The following is a 19,581-nucleotide window of genomic DNA, read 5'->3' as shown; positions in this document are numbered from 1 at the left end:
CAAACCTCTGCAGGGCTGTGGTCTGACTAGCTGGCTCTGTCCTGAGTGAGGCGGCAAGGATAAACACCAAAGCAGCACCCAAAATCCAGAGGTTATCAGATGTTCTGCAGGAAAAGGCAAGACAGAGGATGCTGGAAGCAGGAGTGCAACACATCAGCCTGAGCCATGCTGTGGGGCTGTAAGAGAGTGCAGTGGAACAGAAGGGCTGCAGTCCAAAACTGAAGCACATGTATTTCTGGGATGTAACAGAGGGCTGGAGTTCCTGATAGACGACATAAAGCTAGATGATTATGGCTTTATCCTCTGTGAGGCATTTCATAATCATACATCCCCAGTGCATTCCTTCCTGTCTCCTGGCACAGCACAGGTACAGCTGTGGCACACTCCTGGTCTGAAGCTGTTTGGGTACCTCTACATGCAAACACTGTGATGTGCAGAGATGTGCCCAGGCACCTCCATGAGAGAAACAGAGGGAAGCCATGAGAAATACCTTCCATGGTATGTAGCATCAAACAAACTGTAGCCAGCAACATCTCATTACCTCAAAACTACCACAGGACAATTTATATGGCAGAATAATCTGCTACACAGATTAAGGAATGAGTAGGAAGTTCTCACTGTCTGAGCTGTAACAAAACCACCCCAGCACAGCATTAGCAGGCCTACAATGAGTGGCTTCAACTCCAATGTATCCCCACCAAAACCTCAGCCAGGAGGACCCAAAACAAGACCAAGTTTTCCGCAGCAGCTCCTGTTGGGAGCTGTCATTTCAGAGGCACCTTCTCCAGGTTTTACAGCACCCACAGGCATTAACTGAACCGGTGCAGAAAGGCACAAAAAGTGATTCTGCATCAGAACATCAGTATTGATAAACTCAAAATGGGAAATATGAAAACTCAGCTGGTGCCACAAGCACAAAGATGTCATCTTGTGCTGTCTGCTGATCTGAAGAGACAACCCTCAGCTCAGATCAAGTCACTGGCAGAGCTGTATTTGATTTAGTCTGTGCTAAAGCAGCAGTAAAACCACAGTGGGCTGATTCCTGCTCACAGATACACAACAGCCTGCCTATCCCCATCTAGTCTTTTAAAGCAGTGAAACCACACATCCAGTAATGAGGATTTTTACAGGAGCTATCGAATGGTCATAATCCACCACTTATCCTGCTTTTATTTAGCTTCTAATCTTATTAGTTGAAAACACAGGCAGTTAAGGACTGGTACAGCTCTGCCTTAATAAATCACCAAACAACATAAAAACCAAGAAAACAGGGCAAATTTCTCTTCACCACCTGGGGCAAAACCTCATTCTAGCGCCATGAGTCTCTCCCAGGAAATAATCTTAGCATGACTGTCTGTACGAGCACTCCAGGGCTGCACACAGAAACCAGTGAGTCAAGGCAACACAGCACTCCAGCTGCCTTGCTGTCCTCAGCACCCCGCAGGCCAGGAGCTGTAGGAGACAAGAGGCAAGCTCTATGCTTGGAGCATGAGGGTGGACCTGGCCCCCACAGCCTGTTTGAGGCTGAGACCCCCATGTCATTGCTGGAGAAGATCCTACTCTCCCCTCCACGACCAGTTGGCTGCAGTTCTGCGTCCTGAAAACAGGATTGCGCACATTTCCCAGTGCATCTCCCATCCCCTGGAAAGTATTGCTGATTGACAGAAAGAAAATAACAGGAAAAAATATTTGCTGCTGTTTGAGGGTGGGAATTCCCAAAGCATACGAAACTTGGGCTGTTACAAAGGCAAATCACTGAATGCCACAGAACCCAAAGAGATGGGGCTCAGGGTGTTGCCAGATGCTTTTGAGAAAGAATTCCATGTGAAATCTTCCCTTTACTTTGATGCAGAACTCACGCTGCAATGCCCGGAAATCAGTTGCTACTGAAAACAAGGGCAGGCAGTTCCCTAACATGCTACAGCCCTTGAAGTCCCTGGTGATTAACACTGTGCCGGCTGCTTCACACACTGGTGCCCAGAGAAGAAAAGACAGCTCAGGGACTTCCATGAAATTCCCAGAGAAACACACAAAGGAGAGGGGAAAAGAAAAAGAAAGAATAAAAAGACTTCAAACTCCTGCTCCCAGCTCCAGAACAAATGGCATTTTCTCACTCCTCTCATCCCTTTGATGGAAAATAAATTAGAACCACAAATAATAATCCTTAGCCCTTCTGCAGCGCCTTTCATCTGGAGAGCTCAAAGCTCTAAGTATATTAATTCATTACGCCTGGTAACACCCCTGCAAGGGGTGGAAATATTACAGTGTCCAACTTGAGAAATAAACCAACACCCCAGAGCTCCAGCGAGCTGGTTTGGGACAAAACACTGTGGAAGCAACCAAATACGTCTGTGTGCATCCCCCACTGCTCACTCTGGAGCTGCACCAGAGGTGGTGCCACGGGCTGCAGAAGACCACTACTGGCTGTGAAGCCCAGTGCCAGTAACTCCATTTTAGACATAGGAGTGGAAAGAGAAACACTGAAAGGTTCCTCGGCTGGTTAAATAATTAAAAGATATTTGATGTGTCTGTCACAAACATGAAATAATGTTTTACCAGAATGATGTTTGTGCTTGTCCATGACAATGCTGGGTACTATGCGAGAGCCTAACTCACACCTCTATAATCAGATCTTAGGAAGAGTGTTCAAAGAGAATACAAACAGGCTGTTCTTGTTCATTTTATGTAGAACATTCATTTGCTAGGTGTTAAATATACAGGAAACAGTCACATCTCTGCAGCCTGCAATCACTGCACTTCCCTCAAAGCAGAGCAGCATGGAAACAAACCCTGCTACGAAAGGTATTGCAGCTAAGGTATGAGAAATGCTTGTGAAAAAGCAATGCTGCACCACACCAAAGAGGCTGTGCTATAAGATGTATCCAGACAGCAAAGGAAATTAAACCACCCCAGGAGAAGGCAGAAAGGGCTGAAACGCATCAGCAACCAAAATTAATTGCTCAGAAAAGATGGGAAGAAGCAAGCAAATGCAAGTGCTTTCTCCCTTTGATGAATATCACCCCTAACATTCATTCTCCTGCAGGTTTGATGTCACTGTTGGGGATGCTGAAGTGCATGGCAGTACCAAGGAGAGGAGATGCAGTGCTGGAGGCACCCACCACACTGTGCCAGGCGGTTCAAGGGCTGCTGAACTTCTCAGCATTGGGAAGTGGGTGCATCCCTAGAAAGTGCACTTCTTAAATAGAGAGGCAATGAAAGACCCTATCTTTAAGGTTTTAGCAATTTGAGGCCTATCCAAATCTATTAAGCAGATCTTCCGGCAAAGAGGGTGCTGAAAGAACCCGAAACCAACCTGCAGGCAGGTCCCTTCACCATGCAGAGGTGTGCTGCAGCCCAGCACCACCCGGCAAAATCCTTCCCCTGCCCACAAAATGCCAATGCTGGCATCACCCCCCAGACACCATCCACATGGAGGGGCTCAGATGCAGCTCACACCCCAGACATCAGCTGCATGGGGTGAAGGTGTGACCTGCACATCTGGCACAGCACAGCACCAAACCACCCTGCATTCCCACTGTTGAGTTCCTGTGTATCTGACTCACAACAAAACCATGCCTGTATCACAACACAGCACATCAGCTGTCGTAACACATTAAACAGGGAGCTATTAGGTTTCTGTGGTCTGAGGCCAGGAATGGGGAAGCCCATGCCATAACACGAGGTGGATGTGATGTACGATGCCAGGCATCCTTTCTCCTATACCCAGTGACAAGTACATGTTTTTAAGGTGTTTCCTGAACTGAGTGAAGGGTCCCCCATGCACGCCACAGCCTGGCTTGCAGTGTTTGACAGTTGCCATAAATCTCTTCCAGAGGAACAGTCCATCAAGTTCAGTGTTTTGCCTGAGGCAGCAGCCAAGACATAAAAACTCCTGAACAACTGATTTATTTTTAGCCAAACAGGGAATGATGTGTGGGTACCGCAGGGGAAGGACAGGATCCTCCCTGACCCTTGCGGTAATCAACTCGCGCCCTGAAGCATGAGATTTGATTATCTCTAATCAAAGGTTCCTTAACTGTAAGTATTACAGAGCCAAATATTACGTAGTCCTTTTTGAATTTAAGTATTGTTAATTAACTCTATGGTCCCCAGAGCAGGCTTCTTTCTGGAGGGTTTTTAACCTACACCCTCACCCATGTGGATTTTCTGCAGGCTTTTCAGTGGCGTTTGTAGTTGTTTGGCGAGTTGGATTTTGGGGATGTTTTTGCTTGTTTGGGTTTGAGATGGTGGTGTTTTGGTTTTGAAGATGAATGCATTGGTAAATTGATCTCTTAAGGACATTAAAACCTCGAGCCTATTATTTCAAGCCACTGGGAAAAGCAGCCTGAAGCATCAAGAAGAAAATCTACTCTCTAAAGGAAAGTACTGTTGCTTTTTTGTACCAGGCTAACAAGGTCTATCAGACAAAGACTGATCATAGTCTTCAGGCAGAAAGATTTACAGTCTGCATGACACTTCTAAATCATAAAACATTCAGCACATGGGCTTAATTAACTTAGCAAGCTACAGCCAATGTCTGCGGTATCCACGTGAGGAATAAACTGTTTGCTACATGCAAACTTTGGCAAACAAAATGTAGGTTTGCCATATTATTAAAGCCAGGACTGGCAAAATTTAAGAAGTGAGTATTGGTTCAATTCTTGCAATTTAATATAGTACTGTGAGAACAGCTTAGTTATTAAAGTATGATGATTTATGGTTCCTGCTTACAAACAGGGAACTATTATTAATTATTAGCTGCATACAGAAGAGTAATGTAAGTTTACTAAACTGGGGTAGTGGTAGATGAAAAAATTATGTCAAATTTCATGTCAAATTCTATGATCCTATGAAATTCCTGAAAGGAATTCAAATAAATAAATGCAGCTCCTTCCCCTCCTCTCCTTCATCCACAGCAGCTCTGTGTTGAAAGAAGTCATCCTTTTTACCCCATTAATTCTCTTGAAATGCATAAAGCATTTAAAGGCATATGGATAGTTCTGGTTTTATTACCCATTTCCACTGACAACCTCTGTCCTGCCCTGGCAATTCACACACCAGGACTACTGCCTGGGGCTCCCTGTAAGCTCAGGTATGTTTTGTTGCCCCACTGTTAAAGCTCAAGGGTTAGCTCTGCAGCCACAGCAGCTGAGGGCTTTGTTCTCCACCCCCAGGGCAGCACAGCATCCCCTGTATGAGCAGTCATGGACAATCACTGGCATTCACTGCAGCCTCCCACTGGGAAGCGCTGTCACTCATGTGTCTGTGTAGTTACCCACCTCACTGCTCTCTGCAAAGTCACTGACAGCACCTCCTAAAAACACCTATTTTCTGTCTTCCAGACTCCCTCCCTGGCCACAGGGACAGCTGTGGGCTGTGGTGGCATTCCCAAACTGCTGCCCCTGTGGTAAACTGTGTAAGAGGGACACAGGAGCCGTGGAGTAAAGGGCACTGAGCCTCTTGAGACAGCCTAATTCCTCCTGGTGGAAGCTGTTTATTCTTTTTATTGCTGCACTGTTGACTTTATTTGAAATACCCTGAAGCCAAGTCTCCTAGCTGCAGCTGCACACGTGGTAAGCTGCTGTACAAACACTCCTCCTGGGAGAGCTCAAGTTTTGAGTTACAGATGCTGCTCTGCATGACAGTGTGGTGATGGCGATGCTTTGCATGGAGTCTCCATGATAAAACATACCTGGCTCTTGGGGCTGGCAGGAGCCTGGTATCTGGCAGAGAGCCCAGCCAAAGGACAGGGTGGGAGGAACCTCTGTGCCTTTGTGGAACTGGAAAGCTCTTTATGCTGGAAAAAATCACTTCAAACAAGAGAGTAACCCCCCACAAGAGACCCACTGCTTGTATAAATCAGTATCTCTTCATTAAAGCAAGTGGCATCATGCAGAGCTGCTCAGACCAGGGGAACGAACATCCCTGTGCAGTCACACAGTGAAAGTGCTGCACAAAGCAAAGCTCTGCAGGCACAGACATGCCCAGGCATTAGCCACTGATAGAAACAACCGTGACATGAGCTGCAGGAGATGCCTAAAAATAGATCCTAATAAAGTGGTGTGCGGCTTTCACACCCTTGAATCTACCTCTTATCTGGCAGGCTGAGCCCCACGCATGGAATACAGCATGGTGTCTGACAGCCCAGCTCAGCCAGTCCCATTGCCAAGGCTGTTGGCACGATGCTGGACCCTGTGCCTCACTGGTGCAAGTGGAAAGTCCCAGATTAAAACCTGAGCATCCCTGCTAGTCTGCCATCGATCACCCTACTTACCAGGTAACAGCAGCTTAACTGCTAGTCCTGCACAGTACCCAGTGCTAGCTGGAAACAAATAGCTCTTATTTGATCTGCTCTGTTCCCTTTATTCCTCATTTTTTCTTTAGTCCTTCTTTAAGGATATATTATACACTTATACATATATTTTCTGGCTTCTACTCTCTTGACACTGCTGCAAAACGGTGCAGTAAGTAAAGCCAACTGAAGATTTCTGGCAGAACAACTTTGACTGCCGTTTCTGTTTCATAACTTCAATAAGCATCACTTGACCATGTGAAAAACGACAATGCCATCAGCTCAGTTTCCTAGGGACTGAATCATTTGGCAGTAACAATATTAAATTGCTCACAATTCCCCTCTTTTACTTGCTTGTTTGCCTCAGATATGCCAAACACACTAATCCATAGAGAAGCAAGCTGCTGGTTTAAAAGGATTTACAGGAGGCTGAACAAGTTCTGGTGGCTCAGGACGTATTGACACCGACCGTTACGTTTTACTCCACTAAATCTAGTGATATCTTTCATGTGACCATTTCAAAATATTTCACAGCCATTTCACACAGAACTCCAGAGGGATGGATAAGCAGCTTTATCTCCACTTCACATATGGGGCCAAAGAGATTAACTTGGTCACATAGCTAATGACAGAAATGAGAGATGAACCCAGGCGTTTTAATATAAACACAGGCTTCTTTCGAGAGAAGAAGCACAGCTCTTTGGGTCCAAGTCTAATTGGATCTCTCTCTGCTTTCTTCTTCCTCTCTGAAGGACAAAACAAAGGCCACTGGAGACGGAGGGAGGGCAGACACGCTCTGTGCCACTTCATGGCTCCTCTGATCGAGTTTTACATTTCTCATTAAAACCACAGCCCCAGGAGGACTCTCCACCCTTTCCCGGAGCAGCTGGGACCTCCTTTCTCACCAGAGCAGGAGATTAGCAGAATGGCTTTGTTATACAAGTCACTGCGCTGCAGTGATGCCGAGGGCACAAGATATGTCAAGGCTGTGCCTAATGGGTGACACTGAGCCAGGTGGGATTTGGGGGAAATGGTGCTAAATCAGCTGCTCCAGTATCCTGACGGTTCAGATTTGCCTACAAATCAAAACCTGCACATGGCAATTTGTGCTTGATACAAAGGGTGTGCGAGAGCACCATCACCCCTCCTGTGTCCTGGGAAGAATGCCTACTACATCGTTAATCATCCCCCTTGGTGACACAGGGTGGAGAAGGCAGGAGCACTTCCATAACTGCAGTACACGGGCCCTGGTGGGATCCCATTAAAGCAGAGTCAGCCAAGTCCTGAGCTAAACCAGAACCCTGTTCCTACCATGAAGCCCCTCCACACTCATGTCCTGCAGACGCACCCCTCCTGCACAAACACAGAGGGCCCTGCATTGCCCACTCTGCTCATGTTGTTGCAGCCAAGGGCTCTGCTGGCTCTTGATCAATAGCAAAATTCACGTTCTGTGCTCAGAGCCCCACTGCTGTGTCCCATTAAACAGCAGGGCTACCCCAAGGGACAGAGGACCTGTATCCTCCATATCACCATGGTACAGACCTGGTGGTTGCAAATAGCACCATCTTCTTATCATGGTTAAACGTACTAAGATTAAAATTCTAACTCTAAAACTACATCTAAAAATATCTGTTTTCTTCACTTCAAAACAATCTCTTTTCTTTATTTTCCTTTATGTGGATTACAAATCTATAGGCAGCCCAATGCTGCTGGATCTGATGGCTGCCTTTTCTTTCAACCACTTTCAGTACTAGTGGGATACAGTGAGTGGAATCTGTGCTGAAACTCTCCCCGCCATGCATGTGCACAATACACTGAATCTGTACAAAAGTCTGCTCAAATAATCTGCTCTTCCTTTGAGGATTTAAAATTAGGACACCTGTGAGCAGCTCCCACAGCCAAGATTTTGTTTTCTTTGGTGAACAGAATGTATATAACTAGGGGAATTTAACTGCACAGAGTTGAAGATGCTTTAGTTAAAGTCCCCTGAAGGGATTCCTGAAGTGCGGAAGAAAAGCCATCTGCTGACTCCAGTGGAAGTGTCAGCAAGGAAATAAAGTTGGGAGGAGTAATACAAACAGCCAGGACTAAAATGGAACTCGGCAGCTCTCCAAGAAGTCCAAGTCCCCAAAACTCCATTAATAAAAGTCATTCTAGCTTAAAAAATAAATGAGAAAGAGAACATAAAAGCAGAAGCTCCACAGACTGATCAAGGTATTATCATACCTTGCTGTTCAAACGTCTCTATCATCAAGTTAGTAGTTTTTTTTATATGGCTAAATACATCTTAAAGAGAACAAAGAATATGCTAAGAATATTTTATCTCAAAATCTTGAAGTCGTCAGGGGTTTTGTATCAGATTTACTTTAATTAATGCTTAGAAGAATAATGTAATCGAGTTAGGAAATGAGATAAACACTCCAGCACGTTTTAAATTATCCAGTTGGGTAACACTGAAACCAGCAGACTAACTCAGTACTTACAGATCAGTTATTTATGTGCTCATTGAAGCAACTCTAGCAGGAAGAAACTGCATCATGCCCTCTATGCCACTATGAAGATGCCTATTAAAGGAAGAAATGGAAATCCCTTCTCTCAAGTCATTTAAGAGCAGCTCATAGGAGTCATTGATACAGAAGCAATTCCTACCATCACTAGAAACCTGCTTTCAGCAGCTCGTGCCTTGAGGCTATTTTGTGCAAAGAGCACTTCAGATACAACTCCGCAAGCTCCTCCCTAGCTAGAAAAGCACTTCCACATGTGCTTAACTGCCTGCCTGTGCTTGATGCCACCAAAGTTGAGGAGAGCTACGTGCCTGCTCATCCTCATAGAAACTGCAGATGTACGTGGTAGAGAGAAGAAATTCTGTTTCAACAACAAAACCAAGGATGTATCTGATCTTCATAAGAGTTTATCTGTTTCAAATGCAGACTAATCCATGGGCCAGGAAGAAACTTCAGGCCCACCTGGCTTGCCCCAAGGCAAACTCTCCTTCAAAGGCTCTGGACTTTGATAAGCCTCAGCCGCAGGACACCCTGCTCTGTGGGAATCAGCAGATGAAGGAATTAACGTTGTCTCTCCATGTCTGCACGGTTCTGAGGGCAGAACAGAATATACTGGTAATGGGACCTCAACATGCTCATAATACAACATGGAAGGTGCAGAAAATACGCAAGCAATATCTAGTTTGTAAAGGAGTTTGCCTGAATCACGAAGTTCAATCCAGACTCCCCTGCTTACACACTCAGCAAAGCATTTGGCTCAGGCTGGTTCAATACCCTGCAGTTACAATGAGAACCTCCATCTTATTTCCAGGCACTGATGAAAGCAGCTATACGTAGCATGAATATGAATCAATTACTCTGCTTGGTGATCATGTGGCCACCATAAAGGTCAGAGAAGGATGACTATGAGTTGTGCCCAGAGAAGCTGTGGCTGCCCCATCCCTGGCAGTGTTCAAAGCCAGGTTGGTTGGATGGGGCTTTGAGCAAGCTGCTCTAGTGGAAGGTGTCCCTGACCATGGCAGGGGTTGGAACTGGATGAGCTTTAAAGTCCCTTCCAACCCAAATCAATCTATGATTGTATGACTCCCATTTCATGACAACTCTGGTTCTGCTCATATATGCCTACATCAACTGAGGGGAAAGTCGAATGTGTGTGTTCAGCTGGGAGGAAAACACACCATCACAGAGAAAAACAAAAGAAATTCAACTTTAAAACACATTTTCAGGCCCCAGTTAAGCATATTTTAAAGCCCCAACAATCACCCTCTTCATTACCACCACATGAGAGCTCATTTAAGGACCCTAAGATTCAGCTGTGCACTTATCAGTAGAAAACAGGCAGGATGCACGCAGGGGGAGGAAGCACTTACATCAATGAGGTCAGAGACGTCGTGGATGTAGTATTTACTGACGGCGGCGTTGGTGGCTGCCAGGTTCAGCAGGTAGTCGTTCCTGGCTTTAGTACACTTCAGCTTGTTTTCAGAGTATTTGGCTTGTCTCTGAAAAAGCAAAATGCGCTGTCAGAGCACAAACAGGATGCTATTTTCACAGCTTCTCTTGCTGCAGGGCCCCAGAGCACCCTGCACCCTGGGTGTGACATGTTAATTTGTTATCAGCTATGGAAACAGGCACCCTTTCCAGGATGGAGGAGATCACATCTGGACATCCCTGGCACCCTCAGCCAATGCACAACGAGTGCTTTCTGCTCAGCTGCACCCAGTGCATCCCGAGCACAGCTGCTCCTCCTTCAGCTGTGCATTCATGGAGGCTTTGGCATCAATCAAAATTAGAGGGCCAAATCTCCCTCCCAGAAACACTGACATACATTTGGACTTGCTCCATTCACGCAGCTGTATCAAAGCGGAACCTGGCCCAGAGGCCCAAGCTACAAAATTTAGAACAGGACCCAGAATTCAGAACTGTAGGACAGCAGATGTGCTCCAGAGCTGGGGCATTCGCTCAGCACATCACTTGTCAGAAGGTTTAGCACAAAAGTAACCTTTCAAGGAAGCGCTGCTAGACAGTGTCCCAGTGCTGGCTCAGTGTGTGAGCAAACTCGTCCTAAGTGGAGAAGCTACTGCTTTTTCCTCCAAAACTGGTAGAAAAATTTCAGTTTTGGAGATCCTGAGACGAGGGGGGATTTGCTGAAGGCACAATGGAGTTCAGTGTTTTGACTAGCAAAGCCAGCCGAATATTGCACTTAAACTCCCAGGCAGTCTGCAGAGGAAGAAACCCTGATATTCTATATATCTGACCCTTTTCCTGCCTGCCACAGGTCTCTGACTGCAGGAACCCTGGGACAGCTGTTGTCCACTGTTAAAAGTGCTTCTTTTACAAAGCAAGCCATAAACAAACCATAGGCCCTCATAGCAGGGTCCCGTGTCCAGCTCTGAAAGCATCACCGTGCCCAGCCAGACACACCAGTGTGCTGCTCTCCTCAGCCTTCCACACAGCCCCCTGGGTACCAGCCACGCACAAGCACCTTAACCACCAGTCTTTGACACATGGTCGACATCCCCCCTAACCCTTCCCACAGACACTGGAATGGCTGCATAGGAATGGATAGGGCTGGAGCCAAGCCCTCCTGCCTGCCGGGAGCCCTGACCCAGCCTGGTTCCCCCATCCTTGCCTCACTCACCTTCTCCTTCATCTTCTCAATCTTCTTGACTGAGCTCCGCCGCTGAGGCCTGTCCTCGTGCCGCAGCAAGTTCACACTGATGTCCCCGGACTTGTTGAACTGCTTCTCCTCCTGCTTCTCTGCCTCCTTCAGCTTGCTCTCAGCGCTGATGCTTTCTGCATGGTACATGTGGTAGGTCTTCATCACCTGAGGAAACAGAAGTCTGAGAGTCACCTGCCCACCAGGCACACAAAGCACCAGTGCACGAGAGGATGACAGCCATGGGCAGCATGGAACAGCCTCAGTCGTGCCTGGGCTGTCTGAGGCCACTGTGGCATTAAGAAACAATAAGGTGGGAAGGAAACTCACACAAAATTAACCCCATAACTAGCCTTATTTCAAAATGGCAGAGGGCTGGTGTAAGAACCACTGTCCCTGCTCAGTCCCCATTGCAGGGGCAGGCTGAGATGTGCCTCTTGCACGTACCAGAGTTCAAAGAGTAATGTGCATCTACCTACAGGGAAATGAGAACGTCCAGTGCTTTGCAGCTGGGATAAATGGTCTCCCATGACAAGAGATTGCAAGGAGACCAAAGTCAACCTGAAGTCACTTTTGACACAACCCCTCTGTTCCCGCACTTGAACTTGCTAAGCCAACCCACTGACATAACCCCTGCTCTACCACCCTAACAGTAGATCCCATCTTGAAGCTACACTTTGCAAGCAGAAATGGAGTTTGTCTCTTATCAACACTTAATTCTCCTCTTGCTGCTGCCAGGAAGCAGAGTTAGTGCCAGTGTGGACTGCAGCAACACCTAGTCCTTTAAATTCAAGATCACCATCAGTGTCTCTGGATAGACGATGCTGATCTACTGCCAAGAAAACTCCTGCAGGCAAAACTGCTACCACAGCCTTTTCTTTCAGATACAAAAGCCCAAAGGGCACATTGCGATCATTTTAATGGAGCTGGCAAGAGGAACACATCTGCTCTTCTCTCTTTATGCCTTTAGTCACGTTGTCCCCTTTTATCATCTCCCCTCAGGATTTGGATGTTGTATTTCACATTGCCTTGACAAGGCTTGAGATGCCTGACTTCCCACTGAAGATGAGCCTCACACAGAGCCTGGGCACCAATGGCAGTGGCCCTGGGACAGGCTGGCTGAGGTCCATGAAGCAAAAAGGAGCAGGAACCCACAAAAGCAGAGTATCTTTACACAAGCCTTAATGAAGAAAATACAGAGTTTTCCTCAGCTGTGGTTGTCAGCAGGAACCAGGAGTGTTTAACTTGGATGAGGCTGCACTGAAACATATGATGTCTCCTCTTGCCAAGCACAAACGTCAGCCACAAATGAGCTCCAAATGCCGCATCGAAGCCTGTACAAATGTGCCATCACTGGCAGTTATAATTTTAGGCAACTGCAAGGAATCGTAAGCCAAGGTGTGCTCCCTGTTTCTGAGCTGCTTTATTCCAAAATCCTGCGAATTCTAAACCCGAACTGCAGTTTCTGCAGTGAATGTCAGAGGACACACACAAACCAGATGATTTCTGGGGTCTTCCTAAGGAGAAGGCTAGAAGGCTTCACTGAGCCCTCCCCATCTTTGCTGTCTCCATCTTTCTGTGAAAAACTCAAGAGGAAAGGGAGCAAGAAAAGTCCTGCCCTTCAGCACAGTTGGGCAGTCATGAAAGAGCTTTCTCCAGCAGCCGGAGATGCCCAAACACAATGCAACAGAAAGCACAACAATTAGTGGTTCAGATTGCATGGGTTTTGTGAAATCTAAAGGTTACGAGACTGTAACCTGATCAGCAAAACTTGAGCACAATTCACTGGTGGTCTCTGCTCACCCAGGGCTACACCACTGCTGCAAGCCTTGGGACACCCTGCTGTAACCCATGGACTTCACCAGCTCTTGTGAGTGCAAGAGGAATGTCAGAAGAAGGAGCGCAAGGCAGGCCTCCATTGTGCAAGGGGGGTCCGAGCCCCACTGCTATCTGGTACCTTTGCACAGGTTCTGATTGATCTATCTGCTAATGACTGGAGAAACCTTCCTTAACAACGGCCCTTTTTCTCCTTCTCCATGTTTTCTCCCTGCTTAAACCTGGAAAGGTAACATGAGACCCAGGTTTGAAAGTCCTGCAAAAGTCTCTTTAACAAAGTGCAAAGGACCTAATACCTGTTAAAGTACTTCCCCAGACTTCAGCATCCATGTAGCTGAAAACAGATGCCTCAAACGGCTCACTGTGCCAACCAAATTTAGGGGATACTTCTGTTTTAATATCTGCCTTAATTTCAAATGGGGACTACCTGCACTGCAGCAATCAGCCCTCTGATCCGCAATTCCCTTGTGCCTTCTCACCACTTGCAATCAAGTCACTCTGTCCCTGTCTTACACTATTGTGCCATCGAGAAAAACTGCCACAGCTGTGTCCCTGGGATCTTTTCTGCAAATAAGTTAATTAGCTGCAGTGGAGGGAGAAAAATATGTTCCAATGCTCATTGGTTATTTAACAACACATGTTGTGTTTTCCAATATTAATAACATGTTCTGTAAAGGCCATTGCCAAAATGCCAGCCACAAATGGCACTGTTTGCTGCCTTCAGCTAGAAGCGCTTTATATTTCTAAAGAGCTGGTGATTAAGGTTCTGACCCAGCAGAGGAGCCAGATCAGAAACAGGGTGACCTGTGTAAGCACAGGCTCAGGCCCTCCTGAAGTCAAGGGAACCAAAACACAAACCCAGCACATAGCGTGAAGCAGAGATGAGCACAGCCATAGGTGGAAGCCTGCTGAAGACCCAAGCCCCTTCTTCTTTGGATGGAGCCTATGGCACTACCTCAGGGACACTCAGGGCATAAGGTCTAAGAAAGGGAGAAATTCATCAGACCAATGCACACTGACCTCCCTCTCCCTGGGAACATGGGAGCAAACATGTCCCTTTCATAGGATTTCTATGGCGTGACACAGAGCAACATTTCCACCATGCCACAGTGTCAATGATTTCTACAGCATGACACTGACAGAAAACATCTGTAAGCCATGAAGGTATTGCCTTCCCCATCGCTGCACTCCCAATGGAAAGGGAAAACTTCCAATTCATGACCTCCTACACAGGGAATGATGACTCTTATTTATTACTTTTAATGTGGGTAATGTATCTGTAGATCTTATTCTAATTAATACAATTCATTTCACCATTATTACTCCTCTTCCATAACACCTTGTGACAAAGAATCACACCGGTTCACATAACAGTACTTCCAAGGACTTCAACAAGCTTCTGCCTTCAGCTATGGCCATGTCCCTGAATTATGGCAAACAATCCCCATATACCAAGTAACCCATGGCTAGTGCCATACCCCAAGTGGTACATCATCACCTGAGCCTACAGAAAATACTACCAGAACAGTGCTCTGGGGTTGCTGTCTTTCTTACCCTAATTCTAGCCTGACTTCTTTAGGTAGGAATGCATACAATACGAAAGGGGACACGTGAGCAGAGGAACAAAGAACCTCCAGCCTCTACAGACTTCAACTTGATATCTGTCTGCTGGAGTCAGTAAGCAGGAATCAAAAGAATGAGGCTGGCTTTAGTTCACAGCTGAATTATTTCTGTGTAAAGCTGTTCAGAAGCAACTCCTACTTCAGAATGAAAGTCATCTACTTCCTTTTTAATTAAAATCAGCACGGGTTTGGGGTCTAGTTTTTTCCACCCAGAGTCCACAGGGTGACTTGCATCAGAACAGCGACAAGGCTGGATTAAAATCAATTTAGTTATTTTGGTTTGAGACAGCAAATGCTTGAGAAGGTTGTAAAAAATGTATCATTTCCATACAGTGCACAGAATTTCCCTCTGAAAGGCTTAAAGAGCAGCCTAGCCAGAGCACAGATGTACTAGGGCTACAAGGCCTAGCCACAGGCAAGATGAACAACTTCCTTGCATTGACAGCAGGCAAATGACATTTTACAAGCAGCAGCTTTGTGTCCTTTGAGCCAGGGACCCTTATTCTGTACCTGATTTTGCCAGCAGCCACTGCTACTGAACACGTTGCTCTTGGCTAGCCAGTACGTTGCAATGAACACATCAACATCATGCCAGTCCTGAAGAACACCCCCAGAATGCCAGATCAGCCTGCAGACCAAGCCTGTTTCACCTAATGTCTCAAGGACAGAAAGCTACTGACTGGAGGGGAGCTGCTTTGCATTGAGCAGGTTTAACATGATCTTGCTTGCCCAACACAGCCTGCTTTTTCTTCACATTTCATCATAGTTTCTGAAATAAGCATGTCTCTCCCCTACTGCCTCTCAGCCAAATGACACAACCGGTTTGTTATCTCAGCAGCAAGGTCAGTTCAAAGAAAACACAAAGCTCTTCCAGCTGTTCCAGCCTGTTTCACCATTCAAACGCATTCTGCTTAGCATGTGGGAGCAAAGCAGTGAAGGGGTGGGGTGGGGAAAATCTCAGCTCCAGCAAAGATGAAATTTGCCACAGATTCAGTGGGAGCAAAACTATTCTCTATGCTCTTCCTTAACCAACTGCGCACACTCTGGACCTCAGCACACTTCTGATCCTGATGCTGACCTAACCATGTCCCTCAGGTGATGCTCCATCCCATGTCTGGGTTCTGAGTACGCTGGCCCACAGGTATTCAGGTCAGCCCAACCTTAGCCTTTCCTTGTTTTGCATCTGTTTAATTACAACAGTGACGCTGCTGTTGTAATTAATCTTAATTGATCACCACCACAGCTTGTGACATTAAACCATCAACAACGCACTTCCAAATCTCACACAGGCTTTTGGATCCAATCTGGCTGTCCACCCACACTGCAGGTCTCAGAAAAACTGAATCCTCCAACTACCAATGCAGAAACAAATCTGTTTAGAGAAGATTTATGGCAGAAATTTCAAATAATACCATTCGTGCTCTGTTGTTTAGGCCTATTTTTCAAAAAGATGGAATAAAATGATTGTTTGGGAATAAACCTACTGCAGCGTTATTTATGTACCAGTAACAGATACAACCAAAGAAAGCAAATACATCATCTCAATTTTCCAACACAAGACGGACTTTAGACTGCTTTGTTGATCCTAAACCACAAATAAAATAAATAAAACAAGCAAAACCAACTGCTACAGGGCAAGAGACAGAAGCAACACAAAGATTTCCACCGCCCTATTATGAAAACCTGCTTGAAGAGCAATGTCCTGAATAACAGTGTACAATTTCACCTGGAGGCACAGAGACAGCTGCACAACCCAAGTGCTCCTGGCAGCAGGGAGATGCAGCTGAGCACACACAAGTCTTAAGTGCTCCTCAGTGGAAGGCCATGATCAGGCATCATCCACAGGCCATGAGACTTGGGTGAGCAGGTCAGCTCTCAGCCACAAGCCAGCACTGTCAACTGCTGAGCCATTAGCACCTACTAGCAGAAACCACCAATACAGTGAAAACTGAAAGGGGCCTAAAGGCAAGAACACGGTATAGAAGGCCTGGCAGGTGATAGCATTACAGACACCAGGGACAACATTGGATCTTGCCTACAACATCTCCATTTATGCTTAAGTGAAGCAGTTAGATGGCATGATCCACTGCCTGATGCGGCTGCAGAAGCACTTCACGGGAGGACCGCGGGGAAATCCTCCTCTGCAGCCATCAAAACCAGTGAGGAGTGAAACACTCCTAACAACTGCAAGAGGAACTGATGGGCTGTATGGCAGCAGGGAGGCTCCTCAAGCCACATTGGACATTTTGTTCTAACAAATCACATTGCCTACGCTCCCCTCGCAGCACAGGGTAGGCATGGGTAGGGTCAGCTCATTACTCACCGTGTAGAGCTCGTTGGTGACTTTCAGGAGTTCTTCATGCATCTGTAAGCCAATCTCCTTACTCTGGAAGACAGAAAGAAGAAGAGTTGAGACTGTTATGCTCACAATATGCATTTCTGAAAGGGAAATTCTTGGAGGGAAGAGTAAAATTGTGTGACCTCCAAATACTCTGTGCATATGCATCTTCATCCTATCCCCCAAGCTACATTCACCAGAGCTGTCTACCCATGCTGTGGGCAGTACTGTGGCACATCCTTAGCTATGGTCAGCAGCAGAAGCATGTTGCCATTAAGGCCCTGCACAGGTTAAGTGCCAACAGCAGCAAACAGACACTCAGCCCTCACTCTGAACGCTCCAGCACACCACAGCTCCATGTCACACTCGGGAGACAGAGAGGAGGCATGGACAGGAGGAATGGGATCCCTACGGATGCCCAGCTCAAACTTGGGAAGAGGAATTGAGGTGACAGGTTTTTTCCTAACTAGCTGATCAAAAGTACACTGAGGGTCTCCAGTGCTGCTGGGGCACTGATACAGGACACCATAGCACCAACAGAAGCAACGAAGTCTGGAACACTGCTGAACTGGTAGGACAGGGAAGCAGTGAATTCTTCTCTTTTCTTAAAGCAAGTGACCAACCTGATTCCTGATGAAGGCAGTACTTCTTCCTAGCCCTTCCACCCCTGTGCCCAAGCAGATCCTGTTGGTCCCCAGAAAAGGCTTTCTTTCACACCCATCCCACAGAGAACAATACTACAGCAACCCCTCTCATGCCTGTAGGGTTTTAATTTCCTCCTTTCAGCTGACAATGGGGCAGGTGGACCTTGGCAGCACAACTGGCTTCTGGTGGTGCCCTTATCTTAAATACCTTCTGCTCCCCTGGAGATCTGCCCTCTGCCCCACCAAACACAAGACTTGACGTGTTTTGTGCTCTAGCAGAGTTAAAGCCATGCACCTTTTAAGATATTGTTTTAGGAAACAAACCAGCCCCGTCAGCATAAGAAATGCATCAGGGGCTGTATTCACACCACTTCAGAAACCCTGTCTAACATCCTTCTTGCTCCAGGAGCTCAGAAGACATCATCAACAGGGCTGCCAATCCACACCTGGGCTCGGTTTTTTTTCCATTTCTAAACATTAAAGCCCAAATACAGATGGCCTCCTCTTCCAATCTACCTGCAACAGTGAGTTTAAAAGTAAACTGGTATTTTGATTTCTTTATATTTTCTACAAATCTTTAGCAAAATGAAATGTGTGATTGTAAACATGAACACATACAGTATAGCAAAACCTCATGCTATTTCAGAATTGCTGCATTCTCATTTGAGGATGATGTTTGCCCATGGATCACTCAACCAGGGTTTCAGAGACCATCACACAATTTATCCTGCAAACAAACAGGATAAACTAACAGGATGAATCTGGAACTACAGGCCATATTGCTTTGTCCTTCCACTGGCAGTATTTGCCTCCAGCCCACAGCCAAATCACTGCATGGGTATAACACGTAACACCCTCCCTCATTTTGTGCACTTTTTTCACATTGAGACTGGCAGAGGGCACAAAAGCTGTGCCTGCTCCATAGCCAGAAGTGTCTTACAGCTTGACTTTGCCTGTTCTTCAACAAAGCCTGTATTACGGAACGTGGGTAAGTGGCTGTTGCGTTCTCCACACTGAGCTGGCTGTGTTTGAGCTACATTAACTTCCCTGTGTAACTCAAACTACACAATAAGCATTTGTGGGTACACAGATCACTTAGATACACATTCTCCAGTCATACACTATCATCTGTCAATCTATCTTGATTAGATAGACTCATTAATGACACCTGCTGCAGGACTTGCAATTTCTAATCAACTGGCATTTCAGAATGGGGATTAGCATGGCTTCCTAGCCCAGGCATTTCAGGTTTTACTTTGACCATCCTCCTCATTTGTCTTCAGTGGCTCATTTTCACTGTTCTGACCTGAGTGAACCAAAATACCTCTCAAAAAAGACATTTTATCATGAAATAGCTACACCACACTTATATAATAAAGCTTCCAATTTCACAACTGGGGTTCAGCAAGCTCAGGACAAAGCTCACAGAGTATAAGAACTCCCAGCATCTTCCTCCCTCCACCCTTGTCTGCTGAAATCCTATTATCAGTTTGTATTTTCACTGTTCTCGTCAGGCAGGATGAAGCAGATCCAGTCACCGACCTCCTACAGCATCAACACAGCATTTCACAGGAGAGGCCACAACCTGGGGAGCCGCAGAACATTTAGGCTTGGCTGCAGATCAAGTCAACTCCTACTCAGAAAGCCAGAGGTTGGATGCTCCTGGAGATGTTCATGCACTGCTTTCCT

The 19,581-nt window shown here is 46.3% G+C and overlaps 1 protein-coding gene across 5 annotated transcripts in view; it reads right to left on the bottom strand.

The window, feature by feature from the left end:
- SRGAP3 (SLIT-ROBO Rho GTPase activating protein 3) overlaps positions 1-19,581 on the bottom strand; it is a 116,305-nt gene that overhangs the window by 29,897 nt on the left and 66,827 nt on the right. For all 5 annotated transcript variants that reach the window (XM_061362500.1, XM_061362502.1, XM_061362499.1 and 2 more), the window contains 3 exons: positions 17,234-17,296; positions 11,435-11,620; positions 10,167-10,295 (listed from right to left, as the gene is read on the bottom strand). In XM_061362500.1, coding sequence (XP_061218484.1) covers positions 10,167-10,295; positions 11,435-11,620; positions 17,234-17,296 — 378 coding nt within the window. The remainder of the gene's footprint in view (positions 1-10,166; positions 10,296-11,434; positions 11,621-17,233; positions 17,297-19,581) is intronic.

This window comes from Neopsephotus bourkii, unplaced genomic scaffold (genome assembly GCF_033783945.1).
Source record: "Neopsephotus bourkii isolate Nb327-2 ecotype Australia unplaced genomic scaffold, CSIRO-AGI_Nbou_v1 NB_1120, whole genome shotgun sequence".
Taxonomy (NCBI): Eukaryota; Metazoa; Chordata; class Aves; order Psittaciformes; family Psittacidae; genus Neopsephotus; species Neopsephotus bourkii.
This window is presented reverse-complemented; position numbering and strand designations above follow the sequence as displayed.